General features: G+C 39.3%; 1 protein-coding gene across 4 annotated transcripts in view; it reads left to right on the plus strand.

Moving 5' to 3' along the window:
• Positions 1 to 17,299, plus strand: part of LOC135233787 (myopalladin) — a 269,112-nt gene that overhangs the window by 196,403 nt on the left and 55,410 nt on the right. For all 4 annotated transcript variants that reach the window (XM_064297674.1, XM_064297676.1, XM_064297678.1 and 1 more), the window contains 3 exons: positions 1,477 to 1,582; positions 1,669 to 1,743; positions 7,476 to 8,121. In XM_064297674.1, coding sequence (XP_064153744.1) covers positions 1,477 to 1,582; positions 1,669 to 1,743; positions 7,476 to 8,121 — 827 coding nt within the window. The remainder of the gene's footprint in view (positions 1 to 1,476; positions 1,583 to 1,668; positions 1,744 to 7,475; positions 8,122 to 17,299) is intronic.

The raw sequence follows: 17,299 nt of genomic DNA on the forward strand, positions 1-17,299 counted from the left end.
AATTGGAGTGGATCCATGAGGGGGGTGGTGCTGGATTTCAGGTGAGTGAGGACTCGCGCTCAAATGACTTCATGGCCACGGATGTAAGGGCAATCGGTCTATAGTCATTGAGGCAGGAGATCTTGTTAGACTTGGGCACGGGGGTGATGGTGGATTGTTTAAAGCAGTGAGGCACTGAGCATTGGAGGAGGGAGGAGTTGAATATGTTGGTAAAAACAGGGGCCAGTTCTGCAGCACTGTGGTGGAGCACAGCTGGACTGATGTTGTCTGGGCCTGCTGCTTTCCTTTTATTCAGTGTCCTGAATGTGGTCCTCACCTCTTCTTCCTGTATGTAGAGGTGGGGGGAGGAGGAAGGGGGTTGGGGGGTGATAGTTGCAGGACTGGATACTGTTCAAACCTCCCATAGAAAATGGTGAGTCTGAGAACTTTAAATATTGTATATATATATATATATATATATATACACACTTTACACTTTAAATATTGTGAAGGCAAAGCACAGAGACACAGCAGCACTTAAAAAAGGAAATAGGTAGCCATTGTGTAAACATTGAAATAGTGCTTGTTACGTCCCCTGCCTCTGCTTGCCTGGGTAGTGCAGGTGGAGGTAGTTGCTTAATTACCTAATTGCCTGATTGCCTCCACCTGCCTGTGGCCCAATATTCACCCAGTAGTATGAGGCAGGAGAGATTTTCTTTTGGGGCTTTTGTGTAGAGATTCTTTCTTTGAGATCTTCTCTTGGGTTTCTTGTGTGTGGTTTGTGTTTGGTAGATTTTTGTGAAGATCCTTTTATTTTGTGAACTTTGTGGGTTTTTGTTTGTTTTAGTTTGTGTTTTTAAATCAGTTTTTGGATTGTTGTTTTGGGTACATTGGACTTGTTGTTGCGGCTTTTCGAGCCGGGTGGTTTGCGTAAAGTCTTTCTTTGAGATCTTCTTGTGGGTTTCTTTCATGTATGGTTTGCTTTGTGTTTTTGGTGTTTGTGTGTTTTCGTTTGATTTAGTTTGTGCCTTAGTTTGTAATTTAGATTAATAAATGTCTGGATTTGTTTTTAGATCAGTTTTTGGATTGTTTTTGATACATTTGGATTTGTTTGTTGCGGGCCTTCGAGCCGGCCGTAACACTGCTTAACAAATGATCTGTATGATATCTGTAAATAAACAGTTTGTCTGTATTCTGTATTGTCCCTTTATACAGAAATCTGTAAGTATTTCTATAAACGTGTATTACACATGCTAGGGGACAAAATCTTCCTTATTTTCCCTCTAAGACAATGTTTTACCAAGCTTACCGGTGGTGATCCACTTTTTCTGTGAGAATATTTGCATCAACCAGTGTAAAACAATTTAAATCAGGCCACTTCTCACTGCTCTCTTTTAAAAATAATTTAAAATGTAAAATCTGTATGGTTATAAGAATTTAAATAATCATGGAAATTATAGTTTTTTTGGCTGTGTTGTTTTTTTCTATGCATTACAGGCCATAAACAACAGTGCTGAGCAAAAAAGTAATCCACGACATCAGCAGGACTTGCTGGAGAGGATGGAATCAGCAATCAAGAGCTTAAAATTTCCAGAGACCACATGTAGGTGACAATTTTCTAAACCTAGTGTTTGTTTTATTACATGAAATTAAACAATGTACTTTCTGCTGTTTACTTTGTACACCCAGCACTCCCAAGAAAATTCTCTGTGGCAAGCAGTGTGACCCTAGATCTGCAGAGTTCACTGGGCAAAGAAAACTCAGGTATGTTAGCGACAATAAACAACAAAGTACATTTACTACTCGTATGCAGCTGCTGAATTGTGGCATTTTATTTCAGTAATATCTATTAAATGGGTTCACTTGAAGCATGTACTAACATGCTCTTCTGAAAGCAATCCCTAATGATCTTGCATTGGCGTATAGTAGATACAAACAGTAACTGAGGCGGGCTCACAATAAAATAGATTGAACTATACCATTCCCTCTAAAACCATGAGAATTGTAAAAGGAGATTTGTTATTTTTGCTATATATTTAAGACATTTGGATTTGAGATGAATATGAGTCAAAACTACATAAAATCACTTATTTCATGGTATTTACATGATTATATGTTTTACTGGAACAACTGTTTTTTTGTGTTGTGTCTTCATTTTCAACTCTGTAAAAGTAAGTTAATGTATGACTGGTAGGTGTTTACTGTTGCTGAGGTGTTGAATGGATAGTTCACACTTAAGCAGCTGTAAGTGTCTTGTCTTGGTTTTAGCCTTTGTTTTCATCTGTGGAAACTGCATGTGGAGTGAGAAGGCAGGCAGTGTAAGGAACTGATGTTGGCCTAAAGGTTGCGGGTTTGATTGTTAGGTAGGACACTGCCGTTGTACCCTTGAGCAAGGTTCTTAACCTGCATTGATTCAGTATGTATCCAGATGTATAAATGGATGCAAATGCTATATGAAATCACTCTGGATAAGACTGTCTGTTGAGAATTCAATAGTTGTGAAGACATACCCTAAAACAATGATCAGTGACATCACCAGCAGTCTCCAGAGGGCAGGGATCTGGCAGAAGTCACCATACACAAAAGACTTTGAGAGCAAAACTATAGAGGCTACACTGCTAGATGCAAACTTCTCATCAGCAGGCCAGAGTAAAATTAAAAAATTACAGAGCTGAGCAAAGTTTATTTATTTATTTTTTTTTTGGATGGCTGAGACCAAAATAAACCTTTACCAAAAGCTCAGTGAAATTCTCCTAATCTCATTGGCTGGAACTTCATCTTGCAGCAAGACAATGCCCTAAAACACACTCCCTACACAACCAAAATATTCATAAATGGGGGGGAAAAGTGGAAAATTTTGGACTGGCCAAGTCACCTGATTTAAATGCAATCGAGCATGCATTTCAGTTGTGGAAGAGGAGACTGAAGACGGACACCCCTCCCCCCACTAATAAAGAGAGACTGAAAGTGGCTGCAGTGAAAGCCTTGAAAGGCATTTCCAGATACCAAACAATTGGTGATGCCAATGGCTCATAGATTGGATGCAGTTATTGCATTTAAGGACTATACAACCAAACTTTACTTTTATTTACTTTTCCGTTAACTTTAGCACAGCTGAAAATTTGGGGACTCAACAGGTGTTTCTGTACAGTTGAGGCTAGTACACCTTGGCTAAGGATATTCAAACTCCGCACATTTCATGTTACCATACATTTATTTTGAAAAGTCAATTAGGGCATCTACTTTGTTCACATCAGATTTAATTTTAAAACAATCAATTAGAGACAGATTTATTTCAGCTTTAATTCACTATATCAGAATTCCAGTTGGTTCCAGTACTTACACTAAGTCGAGACTGTCTCTTTAAACAGTCTGGATGATTCCAGAAATTTGATGTAATGACTTTTTAGAAGCTTCTGATTGGCCAATGGTTATAATTAGGAGTTAATTGGCACCTGTGGCTGTATTTAAGGGCCTACCTTTAGAGCAACTACCTTTCTGCCCTTGATACCATGGGAAAATCCAAGCAACTCTGCCAAGACCTCAGAAAAATAATTGTGGACCTCCACAAGTCCAGTTCCTCCTTAGGAGCAATTTCCAAACAACTGAAGGTACCCCAAGGATCTGTACAAACAATTGTATGCAAAAATAAAAATCTTGGGACCACACAGATACTGCATCGTTCAGGAAGGAGGCAAAAATGAACTCCCAGGGCTGAACGAACTTTGGTCCAAAAGGTTCAACTGAACCCAAAGACAACAACAAAGGAACAGGTGAAGGAGTTGGAGGCATTAGGTACCAAATTATCTACATCCACCATTAAGACAATCCTACATCGCCTTGGCCTGAAAGGCTGTCATGCAAGGAAGAAGCCCCTACTCCAAGACATAAAATCATAAAAAAGCCAGAATGAAGTGTGCAGGTGATCACACGATGACCTAGCCTGTTGGAGTAGTGTTCTCTGGTCAGATAAATTGAATTCAAATTGAATTGTTTGGTCATAATGATCAGCGCTATGTATGGAGAAAAAAGGGTGAGGCTTTTAATTCGAAGAACACCATCCCAGCTGTGAATCATTGGGGTGGTAGCATCATGTTGTGGGGATGTTTTGCTAGAAAAGGGACTGGTGCACTTCAGAAAATAGATGGCATCATGAGGAAGGAGGATTACCTAAAAATACTGAAGCAACACCTCAAGACATCAGCTAGAAAGTCAAAACTTAGTCGCAACTGGGTCTTCCAGCAGGACAATGATCGTAAGCATACCTCCAAAGTTGTAACAAAATGGCTTAAGGAAAACAAAGTGAAAGTATTGGAGTGGCCATCATAAAGCCTTGACTTGAATCCCATAGAAAATTTGTGGACTGAACTGAAAAGGCGTGTCTGAGCAAGGAGGCCCGCAAACCTGACTGAGTTACACCAGTTCTGTCAGAAGGAATGGGCAAAAACTCCGACAAAGTATTGTGAGAATCTTGTGGAAGGCTACCCCAAGCATTTGATTGAAGTTAAGCAATTAAAAGGCAATGCCACCGAATACTAACAATGTGTATGTAAACTTTTGACCCGCTGAAAATCTGATATAGTACATAGAAGTCTCTTAGCTATTATTTTGAAATGACCTCTTATGGAAATAAAGTAGATACAATACATTTCCTGTGTTAAGTCAATTAGGGTAACATGAAATGTGTGGAGTTGTGAAGAATTTAGTTTTAATGTATTTAGCCTAGGTGTATGTAAACTTTTGGCCTCAACTGTAAATACCATGAAATATAAAAGCTGAGTGTCTGTACCATCGTCTCACATTCTTCTTTTGACCTCTTTTGACCTTCTTTTGATACAAATGCCTTGATTATACAGCAAAAATAAATTTCATTCTACTGTTCTCATAATTTTGGAGGGTATTGTAGCTGTGTAAACAGAAACACAATTTCTATTCAAAGTTTACAGAGCAGTAGAAACTGTTGCCAGTAGCAAGATGGCAATAAGGTAAAACTTTACATGTTGTATGAAACCACATTCAATGTATTAAACCCTTCATTGCATGCAAGATGAATTGCAAGATTAAATGTAATTTAATTAATTTTAATTTAATCATATAAATGATTTTGGTTGTAATATTTGACTACACTTTAACAAACCTAAATAACAATTTATACTGTACAATGCCTAATGCGGTTACATCCTTGGAAGTCTTGAGAAAAAAGTATTACAGTCTAACCAGCTAGTAATAAGGTGTGTATCAGATTTTCAGCCTGTGACACATGACAGCACCTGTACTGTATGGCTGCATCCGAAATTGCATACTATGTAGTATGTATACTATCATTCAGGGCATTTAGTATGTGAATAAAGAGTACAATGGCTTTTTGGAATGCTCCACTTCCTTTCAGCACTTTGTACGTTGATGATGGTGGGAGACAGGTGTGCAATATTTTGCTTGACTCCACCCTATGCCATTATTGATTTATGTCTGGTGGCTTGTGTCATAAACTATAAAAGTGCATTGTGGGATGGTCATGCAACACAGTGCACAGTGTTTGCATGCTACAATATTTCATCGAATGCAGTATGACATCCTGGTATTTTTTTCATAATATTTCATTCATGCTATTGTTTTGGACATGCTAAAAATGATATACAGTATGTAGTACATAGTATGCAATTTCGGACGCAGCCTATATATTTATTTTGATTTAATTAGTTCATTGTTAGCCAATTAGAACTCTGAGAATTGATAAAGCAATGTACTTGTGTGCCCCAAAATTGTATCCTTTTTCCTAAGTGTGGCCACAAAAACAATGAACAGCTTATCACAAAAATGAGAGGCTTTATATGTGGATAATTTAGTAAGTTTCAGCTTTAAATGCACATTTAAACCCACATGTTTGTTGTTGCATTTGCCTTCATTGTCTGTTTTTTATTATTTTTATTGACTTATTTGATTTTGTTTGCATTTTACCTTTTTTATTCATTGTATTTGTATTCTACTACCTTTAACTGTTTATTATTATTATTGTTATTATTATTGTTGTTATTATTGTTGTTGTTGTTGTTATTATTGTCTGTTTTCTTAGGGTTACATTCATCTGTACACAAGATGATGTGTAATCTTAATGAAAACAGAATTTAAAGGTGCAGTGTGTAGGATTTAGTGACATCTAGCGGTGAGGTTGCAGATTGCAACCAACTGAATACCTCCCCTCACCCCTCCCTTTCCAACGACGTAGGAGAAGCTACGGCGACCTGTAAGTTCCAAAAATGATGTCATTGTCTACGACAGCATCGAGTAGCCAAATGTCAAGTGATGAGGCTCCTGGATAGATTTATGAATTGTATTTAGTTATTTAGTCTGTAAAACTATAGGTTATAGCTTACAAGTATGATAGCGATTATTCCGCATTGTGGTAGTGTTTTATTGCTAACGTTAGCTGCTTTGCATGGTAAATCATAGAAAGACATGATGCGTCACAAATTATTACACTTCTAACTAACGCTTACATTAGTGTGACATATCCTCATTATAAAATACCACTAACCTATTTAAAGACACTCAATTTCAAAAATAACGTATAAAACCAAAATATTTTGAGCAGTAATACTTACATAGCAATGATGAAATCTTATCTGTTTTCAATAGATAGAGACAGAGTAAATCAATGATATACTTCTATCCGCTTCTGTCTTACACAAGAAAGGTCTGTCAGCAAACATATGGCTTAGCTATGCCCAGAAGTCCTCAATAATAATAGTATTATCCAAGAAATTATGAAAAATCGTTGACATTTCGTTAGGTGCAGCATCTTTTACTGCTACCACAGAGTGAATGCGATGATAACAAAACTTTCGATTACTCTGACCAATAAAACGCTAGGCTATTCCAAAAGCAAAATTATACGTTATACATCGTTAGAAAGCTTCTACTCTCACCTACCGAATACATGGATTGTCAATCAAGCCAGACTGTACTGAAAAGGGCGAAAACACCGTAAACAACACGTGTGGTATTATGCACAGCTATTTTGGAAGGTACCCAGGCATCACAAATGCGCATATATTTCACAAACGGATTGTCCAAGACAATATATGACCACTTAGTCTCTTGTTTCTTCTTCTTCGTCTTCCAACTGGTGCATTCACGCCACCCACCAAAATTAAAAACGCGAGAAAAATAAACGCGAAAGGCCCACTCTAGAGCCGTTTGTCCCTTCTGGGCTACTGTAGAAACATGGCGGTGCAACATGGCGGCCTCCGTGGAAGAGGACCCGCTCCCTATGTAGATATAAAGGGCTCATTGTAAGGTAACGAAAACACAACGATTCTTATTTTCATGGGATTATACACTAATTAAAACATACTTATGAATATTATATTCCATTTCTGCCAAGTCCATTCCGCTAGATGCCACTAAATTCTACATACTGCACCTTTAAGTATTAAAATACCAAAACCTAAATATAAAAAGAAAGTAAAACAGTTGTTTGATAATGCTTCCTGTAGCACCCCCTGCAGCCCAGAACCTGCTGCTTGTGATGGAGTCCAGGCCTTTCCTGTTCCCCTCTCTTAATGCTGATTGGACCTCATCTGGACTGGGTGACAGTTTGAAGAATTTAGAAGGACTAGTGCTCAAGACAGAAAGGCTTGCTGGTACCGAGGCATTTTATGTTCCACTCTATACACGAAACATGGCACCTCAAAGCAGCTTGGATGAAGTAATGCCAGGGGCTAACACAGAACCATCTACAATATCTACAACACAACTGCTCATTGGGTCTCATTTTCTGTCCCCTGACCATCACTCCTCACCATCTAATTTCTACTTTTCACCCCCTGATGACAATAAATTCCTCCCTCATATACCTTACTCACTGTCTGTTGACACAGACACTTTCCCCTGTCAATCTCAAGCACTGTCTCCTGAACCTCAGTCACAGCCTCCCGATCTCCACTCCCAACCTCCTGGTCATGAGCCTCCACCCCACAGTCCTTCCCTGTCAGAGGAAGACAGGATCCCTACCTCAACTGCCGAGGAGCAGAATGGGAACCAACCCACTTCACCAGCTGAAAACCATGAAATACATCTAACGGACTGCCCCAAGAGGAACACGTCACAGCCTCCCATGAGGAACAGTGAGGGCATCAACAGGTGAGTCACAATGCAGGCTGACAAAAGTAAATATAAAGAAAAATTATAGAGATGCTTTTTCAACAAAGGTTTATTTCTGGGTTTTACAGTTAAAACAAAAAGCCTACATCGATAAAAGATTTGTCACAAAGTGTAACAGATACCTTAATACACTGATCTGGTATGCTACTGTTGTGGCCCTGTTCTTGAAGTACATAGCCAGCATCTTTCATTTTTCTGGTCTGTGTACCAAAATGTTTTATATATTGTTATTTATACCCCCCCCCCACACACACACACCTGATCCCAGGTGTGTCTCTGAATTTATAGGGAGGTTTGTGCAATCATCAAAAAAATGAAAGGCACAACTGTTCAAAATAATTTAAGTTTTATTTTTCACAAAAGGCTGGAAAGCTATTAGTTTTGCCAGAATAAAAAAATCTAACTAGTCAGAAGCGGACTTATTGATGCCGACTATTTAAGCAGTCTGGGGTGTAGATACCACATGAAAATTTATAAGTAAGCGTAGGAAATGGTTCAAAGCACACATCAAAATACAATTTGCACAATTAATATAGATCACAAATGATACTTGCGTCAAGATGCCAAGCACACCAAATGCATACTTTTTATTGTCACCGTTGCACAGATGCCAAATCTGGCCAGTCCTCAACCATTTAGATTATTATATATTCATAAATTAGGTAGAAGGGTGGCACAGTGGGGCAGTGGGTAGCACTGCCTCAAATCAAGAAGATCCTTGGTTCGAATCCTGGCCAGGGCCTTTCTGTGTGGATTTTGCATGTTCTCCCTGTGTCCACGTGGGTTTCCTTCGGGTACTCCAGTTTTCTCCCACGGTCTAAAGTTGCAGGAATGAAATGATATGCGTACAGAGATTGCAAGCAGGATCATTGGTATATACATACACATTGATATATGATTGTGTCTTTCATATTTGAGTATATGAAATGGTTCAGGGAGACTCAACACAGTCTCCTGTGCAACATATACATATTGCCATACATTATTAACATACTGCTTAATAAACTGCATTCACTTTAACTGGGCATAATTTAGGAAACATTGGGTAGTATTGCTTTGGAATGCAGCTTATTCCATTTGTGTCAGCTAAAATAGCCAATATTGTTTCTTGTAGCTTCACTTAATTTTGATATGAATACTTTTAATAGCTGGCCTAGATTTTGCAAGTTTAAATTAATGATTTATAGACAGTGCTTTCAATGTGTGAGTAACTTGGCATTTTTGTACATTAAAAACGTGTTTTTCTTCAGATAGGTATGTACACCTTTGGCCGCGTGTTTAGCTTTTGTTTGATTTTGGCTTCTCTCTCCCTGAGGAAGCGAGAGCAAGAGGGTGAAGTGGATGGCCAATGGGATGAGCACACGATGAGCAATCAGTGTGGGAGTTGTAGTATCATGTAGTATCACCACAAAGGGATTTTTCACCTCAGTGTAACACATTTTGTGGAGCTTACCCCATTGTATTTGCATTTTGTGAATACTACCAAAATCAGCTGTCCGTGTTTACCGCTAATAGCATCGCTGTTTGTCCCAGTTTTCTGGCTCCATTCATTTTTGGGACTTCCACAAAATTTATTATTTCAAACCACAACTCACTAGCAGAATAATGTATCAATAAAGAGCACTAATGATACATGGTAAGAGGTGATAAGCTGTTTTCAGGTTTAGGCATTTCCTGGATCTAGATTGCTGTGACTGGGGGGGCAGACAGAGATTTTGCGGTGTCATACAGTTTACAGGCCTGCATTGCTTTGTGATTTTTAAAAATCTTAACTTAAGATTCTGCCTGGTCTGATATTTGTGTTGTTTATTGGTTATAATATTTACGCAGTTGGTAGCTTTGGTAGGTTCAAAAAGAAAGTGCTTAATTTGAATGAGAAGAAGAAGACGACATGTCGATGTCATGGTATCTAGCTAGCTTTTTTGAAGATAATGCATTTGATTTGTTTTCCATGCATGTCATCCATACTGTGGCCAATTAAAATGCTGGAACATCAAAAAAAGTTACTGTGTGCACACAAACACGTGCACACACTACACCATTAGGCCTAGATATTTTACAGTAGACAATATGTTGGGTTATATTACAATATGATTAAGGTGAAACAATATGATTGGGAAAGTAGGTCATGGCAGACATCAGAACCGTGAACAGTGCTCAGCTGGTCATAACGTTAACAAACTGTCACTGAAACAAACATCATAACTAGCTAGGCTGGTAGCTTGCCTAGGCCTACACAACACATCAGCTGAAAAGCCCAAATAAGAAGCATAATTGGGCACAGCAGCTCATTTGTAGTAGGCTAGGCTGTGTATAGGAACCTTTCTCTGCTGGTTGGCGTTTCTGTACTGTGCTCTACTGATTACGAACCGGATACGCACTTCCTGTTGTGGGACCGAGAGTGGTGCTAGCAAATTGTTTGTTGGGTGTTGGGTGCTGGGTGTTTGATTTATTTGTTTTTGGGTGTTTGTTTGGATTGGGATTGGAGTTCTGTGGAGTTTGGAGTTCTGATATTAGTTCACCTTTTTTAAAACGCATTATTATAATTGAGATTTGCTCCTAAGGTGAAAACCTTTGTTGCCGTTAAAGGAACAGAGAGGGACTTTTACCCCGCTTTTTTTCCTTCGTTAGCACTCGGCTAGCAAGCCGGTTAGTACATTTTGCACACTCGAGCTAACAAGGTTTTTTTGGGGGGGTTGTCTAAGTGCTAACGTTAACTGTAGTCTATTATAAACTAAGCGTTTTATGTTTAAGTTAAAAGAGGCTTTTCTCCTTGCCGGTTTCTACCATTAGCTGTCCAGAGCCATCTTGTGTGTTTCTAAGTTAGGGTTAGGGTTAAAGTGAATTGTTGTTTTTGGCTCTGCTCTGTTTATCTCATATAACTATTGTTAGCTAAATAGTTTGCCTCCGTTGTTAAGTACTAACGTTCAATATAATAGTTAGTCTAGTATTATAAACGGATTGCAGATAAATTCTGGGTGTATTTTGGCCTGTGACAAAATATTACCTAGCTAGCTAAGTACAAGGGTTTCTTTTCTTTGAGTTACTGGCATTTAGCAAAAGCTACGTTAGCTGATTATAAATCAGATTGATTCCACTCCTGGTCGTTCTTTTGTGTATAAACTAAACGCTTCGCTAACATTCCCTGGGAAGTTAGCTAAAAGAGGCTTTTTTCCTCTAGTTTCTACTGCTTGCTGTCCGGAGCCACCTAGCGTGTTTTTAAGTGTGGTGTTGCTGACTCCGTCTCGGCAGTAACTTTATCTTAACTTAGGGAGAGATAGGGAGATAGTTAGGGGTTAAAATGTGGCCAAAACTATGTGAGGGGTGTGGAATGATCGCTCTGCTGGAAAGCGATTTCTTTAGGCTGTTCGTCTGTCACTGTTGTCAGCTTATTGAGCATCTTGAGAGCAAGATTTGTGTTCTTGAGGGCCAACTGGCTGAACCATCACGTAGTTCACAATTGGAAGAGTTCCCAGAACTAAATAGTATGTCCTTTAAAGACCTTGTGTGCACGCCTAGGCCGAGAGGGGGGAAGTCTTCAGAGCAGGCAGGGAGAGACAGTTGGGTGACAGTAGGGCGTAAGCACAGGAAAGGGCTTGCACACCACATAGGGGCGGCATCTCCAGAGGTTGTGGTGTCCAACCGATTCCAGCCCTTGCAGAAATTGGACCTGGCTCTCTAGGGGGGGACTGATGAGCCTCAGGGCACCCAGATGGCTACATCCTCCAGGAAAAGGGAGTTATTCAGAGTGGGGGACTCAATTATTAGAGGGGTAGACAGCATAGTCTGTTCATGTGACAAGGAGTTTCACACGGTGTGTTGCCTGCTTGGTGCCCAGGTAGGAGATCTCCTTGAGCGCGTGGACAAGCTCCTGGCCACAGAAGAAAGGGGTCCAGTTGTCATGGTCCACGTAGGGGCCAATGACATAGGTAAGGGCAGGTTTGAGGTCCTGCAGGACAATTTTGTGGAATTAGCAGAGAAGATTAGGAGCAAAACCTCCACGGTAGTCTTCTCTAGAATTCTACCTGTACCACGTGTAAGCAGAGCAAAGCAGAACTTTGTCTGGAGGTTTAACACGTGGATCCAATCATTTTGCAGAAAAGAGGGGTGCAGGTTTATGGGGCACTGGGATTCCTTTTGGGACAGGAGTGAGCTGTACAAACATGATGAGCTGCACCTGAACCGGAGGGGTACCTTTGCACTGGGCCAGTGTATGCTCAGGGTAGCACAGGATTATTTAAACTAGAGACCTCGGAGGCAGGGAGGATAGAGATTGAAATGGGTAGGGAGGTGCAGACTGCCCAGATGGAAGCTGTCAAGGCTACCTATAATAGTGAAAACATTAATGAAGTCTTTTTACAGCAAAATTTTAGTAAGGGTGGCTTGGGACAGCGGGGAGTGAGGGAACAGGAGAGATTGTGTAGAAGCAATAGTCTGAAATGTCTTTGTTTAAATACTAGAAGTATAAAAAACAAATATTTGGAAATTGAGGCTGATATTAATAGTAAGGGCTATGACACAGTATGGATTACAGAGACATGGCTGGGGGAAGAGGATGGGGATGAATATAATATAGAAGGGCATAAACTTATTAGGAAGGATATATCCAGTAAGAGAGGTGAGGGTGTATATGTAAAAGATAATCTTAATGTGCAAGAAATTCCAGAAATTGACCTCATGCCTAATGAGGGTATTTGGATTAAGCTCATAGGGGAACATGAGGAGGGGCTTAACATAGGAGTGTGTTATCGATCACCAGCTTCAGACAGTAGTATGAATACAATGCTCTCTGAAAATATAAAACAAGCTTGCAGAGATTATTATCATGGGTGACTTCAATTACCCCAGTATTAATTGGGAATTGGTGGCAGGACAAGAAAAAAGGGAGGATGAATTTTTAGATGTTATAAATGACCTTTTTTTAGCACAGTATGTCAGACAGCCTATAAGAGGGAAATCAATTCTAGATCTGGTGTTATGTAATGACTCTGACAGAATTTGTAGTATAGATGGAACCACTTGGGACAAGTGATCATTCCACAATTAAGTTTTATGTATTTTAGCAAACTAAGAGGGGCCCATCTAACTCCAGGATTTTAAATTTTAGGCGTGCCAACTTTAAAAAGATGCGATCAGAATTAAGTAAGGTAGACTGGGTGCAACTTCTTTATTACAGGACTGTGAATGAAAAGTGGGACAGGTTCAAAAGGGTTATACTTGGGGCCATCTGGGTAGTGTAGAGGTATAAGCACTCGCCTACCACCACATCGACCAGGGGCTGTGATACACACGGGGAATTGGTATAACGATAAAATTGGGGAGAAAATGGCAAAAAATAAAAAAGGGTTATACTTGATGCACAGTGTAGATTCATTCCAAAGGTGCGGAAAAGTAAGTTGAAAAAGCAGTCTCAGACGTGACAAGAGAGTATGGCGGATTAAGTCGTTTGGCGTCCACAGGCCGGAGATATTCAATAAATAAATACCTCTAATTGCTTGATGTTTCAAAAGTAAAACTAGGAAATTCATTTTCCACACAAAGATGGTTGTATGTCAAGACGAGTACGAGACAAACGGCGAGAAAGCGAGAAGCCGAGTTGCACACCACTAAACAAAGCATGGCTGAGGAGGAACCACCTGCCTGGGCACAAGAACTTTTGATACAGGTTGCCAGCATAAAAGACTCCTTCCAACAAAGGTTCGATGACGTGAACAATTCAATAAAAGAGCTTAACCCCTTAGCGCACAAGCCAAATCTTGCCAATCCTTGCCCATTTAGGGGGTACCACAGAGACTTGAAAAATGGCTTAAATGAAGCAAGACATTTGTACAATTTACAATACTAACGCAGATTAGTTTATATTCATAATTTTGGAAGAAATAAAGTGCCACAAATGCAATTGTTTTGACAAAAAATCAAAAATAAATTTGCACTTTTAAAGTTTGCAATGAAATACTGAGAGATTGCATATATACAGGAGGTTAAACTATACATGTGCTAGATCAAAAACTTCTTGACCCAAGTTCATAAAATCTAAGGGTGGATATGTAGAACTACTATAGATGTATGAAGCAAAAACTAAGCAGTGTACCCAACGTCTCCAAATCTATCCAAAATGTCTAAATTATGCATTGCTGTAAATCACAACATATTCACGTATTTCACTACAAATCAACTGTTTTGACTCAAGGAAATCACTGTTGCATAATTTTCAAATGGGAATTACAAGCTTTCAGTCAGTACAGTGGTCTAAAATAGCTAGGTGTCCAGAAACATATCCAAAATCTCTCCAAAATTGAATAAAATGCTTTTTGTCCATTATAAAGCATATAAATGAGCCCCTTATGAGGGTTTAAGATGAAACATTGCTCAGATTAGATCAGATCATCAGATTAAAAAAATAATGCAAAAATATTGTCACACAATGCGGTACAGTACCTAAATGTGTAATAATTAACTCGTGTGTATTTCTATACTCTGTACTCTCGTATGTTTTCTTGTATGGGGATGAGACAACATGAAAACAATTTTCACCCGTCCACCACGTTTTGGCAATGTTCCAGCTCTGACGTCATCACTGTTGCATGCTTCACAAAAACTATTACACTTCCATCTAACGCTTACATTACAGTGTGAAATATTTACATTATATAACACCACTAACATATTTAAAGGGATTAACAAAGTGAACTACAGGAAATTATTCAAGTTGAGTTTGGGTAGCAGAACGAGGGGGCATAAATTGAAACTGGCAAAGGGTAAATTTCACACAGACATTAGGAAATATTTTTTCACACAGAGAGTGGTCAATGTGTGGAATAGCTTGCCTGGACATGTAGTGGAGGCAGAAACACAGATTGATACAGTGTTAGACATTATCTAGCTTTTAGGTAACTAAGCATTAAGTACAGTTTAATAGTAGGAATAGATGAGCATTGTTGGGCTGAATGGCCTGTTCTCGTCTTACGTTATGTTATGTTATAAGCCTACAATGCATATTGGGGACGGTGCCAAATACAAATACCATATTCGACAACACTCGAATAATGAGTTCTCTCCAAATGTTATCTCCTCCTGAATTTGGCTAACATTTTCTTGGCCACCTCTTTCATGCCATTTGCTCAGACGTCAGCACCAACTTTATCAATTAGACATACACACCTGCAGAGAGACAGTGAGTGACAGTTTCCCTTAACACTAGATACAGTTGAGTGTACATACACCTAGGCTAAAGATATTCAAACTCAGTTTTTCACAACACCGCACATTTCATGTTACCATACATTTCTTTTGGCAAGTCAATTAGGGAATCTACTTTGTTCATGTCAGAGATCATTTTAAAACAATCGATTAGAGACAGATTTATTCCAGTTTAAATTCTCAATAAATTCCAGTAGGTCAAAAGTTTCTGTACACCAAGTTGACTGTCTCTTTAAATAGTCTGAAAAATTTCAGAAATTGATGGAGTGAATTTTTAGAAGCTTCTGATTGGCCAATTGTCATAATTAAGAGTTAATTCAGAGTTAATTGGCACCTGTGGCTGTATTTAGGGCCTACCTTAAGAGCTACTGCCTTTTTGCCCTTGATACCATGGGAAAATCCAAGCAACTCAACCAAGACCTCAAAAACAAATTGTGGACCTCCGTAAGTCCGGTTCCTCCTTAGGAGCAATTTCCAAACAACTGCAGGTACCACAAGCATCTGTATGCAAACAATTGTTTGCAAATATAAAAATCTTGGGACCACACAGACACTGCATTGTTCAGGAAGGAGGCACAAATTAACTCCCAGGGCTGAACGAACTTTGGTCTAATAGGTTCAACTGAACTGCAAGACAACAAAGGAACCGGTGAAGGAGTTGGAGGCATCGGGTACCAAAGTATCTACATCCACCATTTAGAGAATCCTACATGGCCATGGCTTGAAAGGCTGTCGTGCAAGGAAGAAGCCCCTACTCCAAGACCAGCATAAAAAAGCCAGAATGAAGTGTGCAGGTGATCACCAGAAGGAGTGTTCTCCAAAAGTTTACGTAGACCTAGACTAAAGACATTCAAACTCAATTTTTCACAACTGTGCACATTTCATGTTACCATACAGTTTCATGTGTTAGGTCAATTAGGGTATCTACTTTATTTCCATTAGAGGTAATTTCAAAGTAATGGCTAAGACAGATTTATTTCAACTTTTATGTCCTATATCAGATTTCAGTGGGTCAAAAGTTTACATACACTTTATTAGTATTTTGTAGAATTGCCTTTTAATTGCTTAACTTGATTCCAAACTCTTGGGGTAGCCTTCCACAAGCTTCTCACAATACTTTGCCGGAATTTTTGCCCATTCCTCCTGACAGAACTGGTGTAACTCATTCCACCAACGCGAACTTAGTTCTGGTTCTGGGCTGGTGCTAGTGCCGGTTCGCAGTTGGTTCAACTTGCGAACCTTCTAAGAACCGGTTTGCTTTTCCACGGGTTAGAGAGCCATGTCATTACATCACTGTATACGTCTCCACTTTCCCAGCAACATCGTTACCTATTAAAATGTATGTCCTGTAAAAATACACATAATAAACTGTCTATTTTTATAATTAATTTTCGGAATTTTCGGAATTCAACACAACATTAAAATGCTGCATTTTCCCCAACGCTGCATAATTCGTAAAAATAATTTGCCGTTTTACGAATTATGCAGCGTCGGGAAAAATGCGGGATTTTGTAAGTTGTGTTGAATTCCAAAAATTCTGAATCGCAAAAAATTGGAGGGACCCACCTCTTATTTACTATATCAACTTTAAAATTAAAGCCGCAAGCGGCGTTGGGAGGGGTCCAAGCATTGGCACCATCGCGCCCCCTATGGAGCGATTTTAAAATGTCTTTGTCCCATGATCATATACCTTCACACAACATATCGATTGAATATCATGATGATTGTATAAAAATTGATGACTTATGGCCAATTGTGTGCTAAGAGACACTGTCGGATGACTTAGAGGGTCGCCATGGATGTGTCCTGGCCGCTTCCCGTAAAGGCCTTTACTATGTCGTAACACATAGATGACCCAGCGTGTATGTACAGCTGCAGTGTTTCTGCGCCGCAACTAAAAAAAGCGTCACAGTGTTGTCACGATACCAAAATTTTGACTTTGATACCAATACCAGGT

Source organism: Anguilla rostrata, chromosome 10, assembly GCF_018555375.3.
Source record: "Anguilla rostrata isolate EN2019 chromosome 10, ASM1855537v3, whole genome shotgun sequence".
Lineage (NCBI taxonomy): Eukaryota > Metazoa > Chordata > Actinopteri > Anguilliformes > Anguillidae > Anguilla > Anguilla rostrata.